Here is a 7,704-nt window from a genome sequence, read left to right as displayed (position 1 = left end):
AATGCGACTGGTCAAGTGGATAAATATAAAGCAAGGCTCGTTGCTAAAGGATTTACACAAATGGAAGGAGTTGATTTTGTAGAAACCTTTTCTCCCGTTGCTAAATTTACCTCTATACGGATCATTAGTGCATTAACCGCTTATTATGATCTGGAATTGCATCAAATGGATGTTAAAACAGCATTCTTAAATGGAATGTTGGAAGAAGAAATATACATGAACCAACCTGAAGGTTTTGTGGAAAGGGGGAATGAAGGGAAGGTCTGTAAATTAAACAAGTCCATATATGGTCTTAAACAAGCCTCACGCCAGTGGTATATTCTTTTCGATAATGCAATCACGTCATATGGTTTTTCAATGACGGAAGGCGACCATTGTATCTATTTTAAGATTATGGGAAATAAATTTGTATTGTTATCTCTTTATGTTGATGATATTCTCATTGCTTCAAATGATAAATCTACACTGATGGAAGTTAAAACCTGGTTGTCCTCTAAATTTGACATGAAGGATATGGGGGAAGCTTCCTATGTTCTGGGAGTGGAAATACGTAGAGATAGAAGGAAGAGAATGTTGGGTTTGTCTCAAAAGGCATATCTCAATAATGTACTTCAGAGATTCTCTATGGAAAATTGCAAGCCTGTTAAAGTACCTATTCTTAGGGGAACTAAACTTAGTGAGGAAATGTGTGCTAAAACTCCTGAGGAAAGGAAACAAATGAGCAATATTCCTTATTCATCTGCATTGGGTTCTTTAATGTATGCTATGCTATTTACAAGACCTGATATTTGCCATGCCGTGGGTTTGTTGAGTAGATATCAAGTGAACCCTAGACCTGAGCACTGGAAACAGATTAGGAACACTTTGCGTTATGTCAAAGGAACTATGGACTATTTTCTGTGTTTTAATGGACACAATCTTCAGCTGCAGGGGTTTACTGATGCTGATTGGCAAGGGGATCTTGATGACCGGAAATCAACTTCTGGTTATCTGTTTACACTAGCAGGAGGAGCTATTTCTTGGAGTAGCAAGAAGCAAGATTCTGTAGCACTTTCATCTATGGAGGCTGAATATATTGCAGCGTCGGAAGCTGTGAAAGAAGGTGTATGGTTAAAGGGGTTTCTTGCGTCTCTCGTGGTGGTGGAAAGCGCTTCATATCCTGTTACTATTTTCTGTGATAACCAGGCGGCAATCAAGGTCTCAAAGGATCCCAAATTTCATAGCAAAACCAAACATATTGAGGGAAGATATCACTACATTCGTGACGTCGTTAATAGATTAAAGACAGTTCGTTTAGATTATTTACCTAGTGTGGACATGGTTGCTGATCCACTGACTAAACCTCTTAGTCAGGAAGTATTTTGTAAACATGTTTGCAACATGGGTCTTCGTTTTTGGAATTAGAATGTTTTAGCCAAGTGGGAGATGTAGGAAATACTTATGTGTGGCTTGCAACATTTTACATATATACTACATAGTTCCTGGAATATGTTTACCTTGATATGGAATTTACCGATGGACTTGAATATTGCTTGGAATACATGAATGGAATATAGTTCATGGAAGCCGGTACATATATGCTGGAAACAGTATTTATTAATGCTGGAATATTTATTGTACTAAATGTATATTTGCCCGGGCACAGCATATTATGGAAAGCCAGGTTGTTCGTGGTTTTGGCTCCATGAATTGGTAAAGCCTGTGAATTTGAATTGTAATTCAAATTCAGCGTGCGACTCACACGTACGTGCTTGTGGGACAGTTTGCAGATGAAACTCCTTGATGGTTACTAATGATCGTGGTTGGTTAAGTTAACCTGGAGTCTTCGTTTAAACAGATTTTATCTGGACATTTATCTGCAGTTTATACAGTTTGAAATTAACTGGAATAGCACTATATAAAGGTCCCTAACCCCTAGCCTCAAAGGATCATTGTGAGCGGAACCACGGAAAAGGATCGAGGAATAGGGGTTAGACCGTGTGCGTATATTTCTTACACAATCGGCGGCGGTGGAGGATAAATTATCCTTAGCCGCGCCCTGCATCTTTCTATTTACTCCACCCCTCGGCGACTGAGTAAAAGTCCGCTCTCCTCCATTGCCTCCTTCGCTCCATTCCCGCACAGCATCTTCGCCGACGCCGCCCCTCCCACCCTTCGCCGGGCACCACCCTCAGCCGCGGACACTTCGTAGGCTCCGCCGTGGTCCTTGACCATCCGGAATTGTGCCCCTCTCGCCCCGTCGCCGGCGCACAACCGGTATATCTGCGGCTTCCGCGTCTGCCGCCGAATTTGGCGCATCCAGCCGCCGGCAACTGTGCCTTGCCATGGATTGGCCGGGTACCGGGCCGCACAACCCCGGCAACGCCTCCACGCCACATGCAGGTATTGATTCCACCTCTAGCCGTTTGGATCTCTCCCGTCGGCGTTTCGCCGGCAAAGACACGCCCAGCCGTCGCCGGGGCTCGGTGCCGGCCCAACGGCTCGTTGGCTCACCGTTGCAGGTGGTGCGCCGTTGATTTTTTTGGAGACTCCGCTATTTATTGGAGATTGGCTAGAAATGCCCTTAAAGATGAACACGGTAAATTGCAGAACGGAGATGAAACTGAGAACAACTTTTTTTTAGCGGTAAAACTGAAAACAGCTAGATGTTCAAATCTGACCGGGTTTAAATCCGACAGGTATCTGAAAATAGGAGAAGGTAGAACAAAGGCGGACAGTTGTGTCCGAATCGGAAACAGCCACGCGTAATAATAAGTACGTACAAGAGGCCCCCAAGTACTCCGTTGAAGCCCCACACGAATCGTCAAATCCTTAACTCAAAAGAAAAGAAAAGAACTCACGAATCGCCTCGCCGCGCCGCCGTTCCCCATCCCCCAAATCGCCGGACCGCCGCCCGCCGTTACCCTCCTCCTGAACCGCCTCGTCCCCGTTCTCCTTCCCCGCTGCGCCAGTACAACAATGTCCGCATCTCAGATCCCACCACGGACGATGTCGGCCTCGGCCTGCGCCCCGGAGACCACGGAGGGCACGCACCTGTTCAAGATCGACGGCTACAGCCTGTGCAGGGGCCTCGGCGTCGGCAAGTCCATCCAGTCCACCGTCTTCCGCGTCGGCGGCCATGACTGGTGCGTCTACTTCTACCCCGACGGCGTCAGGGAGGACAGCAAGGACTACGTCTCAGTCTTCCTCGAGCTCAAGACCCCGGACGCAGAGGCGAGGGCGCTCTACCATGTGAGGGTGGTCGACCAGGCCTGGCCGCCGCCACCTTTCACGTGGCCGGTCCCCAGCCAGTACGAGCCGCTGGTGTTCAACTCCGCTGATGACTATAACTGCTGCTCGGGCTACACCCATTTCATGAGGAGGACGGAGCTGCGGCCGTACGTTCTGGATGACACCCTTATCCTCGAGTGCAATATTGCCATCATCGAGTTGAAGGACGCACAAGAGACTGATGTCAAGATTAACTTTGAGGCCCAGGCGCCGCCGTCCGAATTGGTTCATAACCTTAGCAGCTTGCTGGAGGCTACGGAGGGATCCGATGTGTCTTTCAAGGTCAAGGAGGAGATTTTCCCAGCTCATAAGATCATCCTCGCAATGCGGTCGCCGGTCTTCAGGGTAAAGTTCTACGGCCCGATGAGGGACGAGAGTAGCCGCAGCATAACCGTCGAAGACATGCAGCCCGCTGTTTTCAGAGGACTGCTTCACTTCATCTACACTGATTCGTTGCCTCCATTGGATTACCTAGATGATGATGAGTATGAAGAAATGGTCAGGCATTTGCTGATGGCCGCAGATAGGTACGCCATGGAAAGGATGAAGTACATGTGCGAGATCAAACTTTGTGGGGTTCTTCATACCGGGACTGTTGCGACCACCTTAGCTTTAGCCGATCAGCATCATTGCAGCAAGCTCAAAGATGCCTGCATTGGATTTATCAACTCTTCAAATAGAATGGTTGGTGTGATGGCAAGTAAAGGGTATGAGTCCCTGAAAAGGACATGTCCTTCTGTCATTGCTGATATATTGGAGAAAGCAGCTAAGACTCGCAGAATTTAGTATGCTGACCATAGGAGAGTGTAGTTAGTTCAGTTGAGACCGTAGCAATCTGGGATTAGTCTGCCTATTTCTTATGTTCTCAGAGATCTTTTGTAAAAGGGTAAGTTTCTCAAAGTGTATGTCTTCGATGTCATATAATGGGCCACCCTGTATATTAACCTATGCTATATAAGTTGCATTGTTCTGCTCTGTTGACTAGCAACACATTTACTGTTTTTCGAATTTTCCCTTCATGTGGTCATTCCATTTCTCAAAGTAGTGAGTAACTAGCTACCATGACCACATCTACTGTGAAATGTGATGAAACGTTAGAAATAGAAATAACTAGTTATTTGGCAAAATAACTGATCAGTTCTGAATTTTTATATTGCGGAACTGCTAATTAATACACCATGTTCCTCGTGTGTGTCTAACAATACCAACATCTTTGAATTTCTCATCATTGCCCCAACAGAGGCATTGCCTACATGCACTGTACCTGTCATCACCTTTTTTGTAACATACTACTTCAATTGTACAACCTCCGTCCCAAATTACTTGTCTAGATACACAAGTAATTTAGGATGGAGGGAGTATTTAAAGAAGCATAGGTCTTTTAGTAGAGTTTAAATCATTTTTTCCCGTTGTATCATTCGTTTCATCATTTTGCCCCAGATTACGTTGATTTTGTTGTTCAATGTTGAAAGGTATAGTGGAAACAGTGCCCTAGGTCTTCAAAATCCATTTGGTGCATTATGATGTTTCTCTTCAAACCAATGTTCATGAGTTGAAATGGAATCGTTGCATTATTTACTCGACAGGTTCAGCAATAATCAATTCCATACTTTGAAGGTTTCGCAATTTATGCTTTATAATAATTCCGAGCTTCCAATGCATCACACGTATATATATGTACGGTTCACAGTTTGGCATCTTCTTCAATAACAAGTCAAGGTCCAACACATAGCGTGCTATTTAAAATAGCGTGGCCCTTCTCCAAATGCTATACAAGTTATAGCATGCTATAGCGTGCTATATTCAAAATAGCGTTTTTTTTTTAAAAAGCCAAATATATCCCAAAAAATAAGGATTTCAACATCTAATATTTTTTTCAGGAGCCATACATGCATAACTAATTAAGATGAACAACAATAACAATACAACATAGTAGTTTTATGATGAACTAGATGGAGAACATAACAATACAGCAGTCCATAGCGACACATGCGAAATTACTTGTCCAAAAAACTAGAAGGGCAACAACAACTGCCATAGGACGACAATAGTACAACATATCAGTTTAAAGATGAACTAGCCAACAAGGCAACAAGCCAACAAGTAAACATTACAATACAGCGACAACTTGGAAATTATTCAGAATCACTCTCATTTGATGAACCAGATGGTGAATGCATGGCATCATCTTCCGATTCAGAAGAAGAACTAGCTGACTCCAACTCATCTTCACGAAAAACAGGGAGCAGTTTTTTCTTCTTCCGAGGGCGAGATTGGGACGCTCTCTTTCTTTTTGATGCACCGACTGCTCCTTGTGATGTTGATGCTGCAACTTCTACAACTTCATCAGGTTCATGAGGCACAATACCTGTGATCCACTCATTATCTTCATCTTCTACAACATCTACAAATGTGTGGTCCACAATCGGGTCCCTGTTTTTCATCTTTCTCTTTTGTTTGAGTTTGGAGTTGAACTTGATAAAAACAAGGTCTCTCATTTTATTATGAAGCAGCCTGTTGCGTTTCTTTGTGTGAATCTATAGGTAACAGCAACCAAGTAAGCAACATGGCAAGTTTGCAAGGAAACAAATATGTTATCACAGTAAGGAAGCAAGGAAATATATTCTACATCAAGGAAAGTTATACACTGTACAGCACAAACCAGCCATCAATTCATATCAAGCAACACGAACACCAGGATTGCGTACATTTACAACACGGACAACAGGACACTTCTATGAAGTTGAGAACAAATCAAGTTTGCTAGCATAACATAGGCAAATATTTTTCAAGGGCACTAATATGAGTCATCTGAGTCACTAGCACCTTCCCCCTCTGAGTGGCTCAAGTCCACTTCACATCTCCTTCTCTTCTGCTCTGTAACCTTCATTGCGTTTTTCTCACCCTTCCTTGTCAAATACTCAACAATTTCATCCCTTACATCAGCAGGCACTTTTGTGCAAGGTAGAACATTGGAATTCGGAATGTTTCCAAGGTGGAACTTGATCCGAGTAATACCATTGGTGTACAGATTATTACAATAGATGCACCTAAGTGAATTCTTCTTGTTTTCATCCGGGCAAATGCAATATTTCCATCCTGGGTCTTTTGACTTCGCATTCGCAATGGCAGCTTGTCCATGGGCTGTTGATGCTGTGCTTGACACGCCGAGGCCTACAATCAGACAATGAACACAACAAGAAACATAAGTAATTCAGCACTCAGTCAGTAAGAAACAGTATGAAGTACAAAACTCTTCTACACTAACAGCAAGAACAAAACTGCAGTATAGTGTTCATAATCCCATCTGTAGTATAGTGTGAGTCAAGGAGTAGTAACTAAAATCAGCATGAACAAAACTGCACATGACTACAGAAGTACAGAACTACACATTCAGACTACACTACAGAGAAGAGAGATCTGTCCATCTAGGCATCTACACATCGGCCGCCGCCTAGCAGAACGGCCTACACCCGAGGCCTAGTCCCACAACGAGAGAACCCATCTCCAGATCCAGCCCCGTCACGACGCCGGCGGACTCTAGCCCTACCGCCGCCCGAGGAGACCCTGTGCACGCAAGGCCGCGGCGGCGGCGGCGGCGACACCCGTGCGCGCGCAATGGGTGTGCGGACGGTGGTGCTCTTCTCACATCCCGGCGAGTTGGTTCTACGGAAGAGAGAGAGAGAGAGAGAGAGAGAGAGAGAGAGAGAGAGAGAGCTCACCTGGCTGAGTCGCCGGCGCCGACGGTGTGGCTGACATGGACGCGGCAGCTTCGAGTTGGGGTCACCGCAGCAGCCGCCGCCGCTACAAGCTATCGATGTGAAACTTGGGAGGGGATTGCCAGTGCGTGGTGTTGTGGTCTGATGCCCGATGGCTAGGTTAGGTCAAGAGAAAGTTTTGGGCCGATTCCCCAATGGGCTGTTGAGCCTGCTGTCTGTCCAACAGCCTAGATGACCCTGTTTTGGTCCATTCCACGCTAAAACGTATAACGTTTTTTCGCTAAAACGCCAAAATAGCACGCTATAGCGTGTTTAGCGTCGTAGCGAGCAAATCTATATCTATACCTACTATTAAAGGGAATAGGTATTCTTGGTTTGGTTTCGTCCCGCTTAGATTATTTTTAGTTTTTTTCGTCTTGCTTAGGTGATTTAAGATATATACACACGAGGTGGTACTAATTCTGGGACATGTTTGCACTGTTTCGGCTGAAAGAAGCCCCGCGCCGGCCGGCCACCGGAGCAGCGCCGCCGTACCAACGCGCCGCCTTGCCCTCCTCTTCTTGTTCCCTCCCCTCACTCCGGTTCTTTCTGTCACCTCCCTCTCTCTCCTTCGCAGGAAGCCATGGCCGTCGGACCTCCATGCCTCCGCGAGCTCGCTGCCGGATTGTGACCTGTCCGCCGCCAAGCAATGGAGTGCCCGACATGGATTTGAGTT

General features: G+C 45.5%; 2 protein-coding genes across 2 annotated transcripts; one reads left to right on the top strand and one right to left on the bottom strand.

Moving 5' to 3' along the window:
• The first annotated feature begins 2,797 nt into the window (after positions 1–2,797).
• LOC123070972 (BTB/POZ and MATH domain-containing protein 2-like) lies at positions 2,798–4,148 on the top strand. Its single transcript, XM_044494411.1, has one exon. It carries the CDS (start codon positions 2,959–2,961, stop codon positions 4,054–4,056), a length of 1,098 nt encoding a protein of 365 aa, XP_044350346.1. The 5' UTR covers positions 2,798–2,958; the 3' UTR covers positions 4,057–4,148.
• Positions 4,149–5,864: 1,716 nt separating this feature from the next.
• Positions 5,865–7,394, bottom strand: LOC123065756 (uncharacterized). The gene is made up of 2 exons (XM_044488977.1): positions 6,993–7,394; positions 5,865–6,444 (listed from the first exon to the last, which is right to left on the bottom strand). The coding sequence occupies exons 1-2, from the start codon at positions 7,027–7,029 to the stop codon at positions 6,068–6,070; spliced, it is 414 nt and encodes a 137-aa protein (XP_044344912.1). The 5' UTR covers positions 7,030–7,394; the 3' UTR covers positions 5,865–6,067.
• Between the last annotated feature and the right edge of the window lie 310 nt (positions 7,395–7,704).

This window comes from Triticum aestivum, chromosome 3B (genome assembly GCF_018294505.1).
Source record: "Triticum aestivum cultivar Chinese Spring chromosome 3B, IWGSC CS RefSeq v2.1, whole genome shotgun sequence".
Classification (NCBI taxonomy): Eukaryota; Viridiplantae; Streptophyta; class Magnoliopsida; order Poales; family Poaceae; genus Triticum; species Triticum aestivum.
The sequence above is the reverse complement of the archived record's forward strand: the minus strand, read 5'-3'. Positions and strand labels throughout refer to the sequence as shown.

Bases quoted from the DNA above. Each gene is read 5' to 3' on its own strand.
- LOC123070972 (XM_044494411.1), top strand. From the start codon at position 2,959: ATGTCCGCATCTCAGATCCCACCACGGACGATGTCGGCCTCGGCCTGC.
- LOC123065756 (XM_044488977.1), bottom strand. From the start codon at position 7,029: ATGTCAGCCACACCGTCGGCGCCGGCGACTCAGCCAG. The intron at 6,445-6,992 runs GTGAGCTCTCTC...GTCTGATTGTAG, and splicing joins GGCGCCGGCGACTCAGCCAG to GCCTCGGCGTGTCAAGCACA.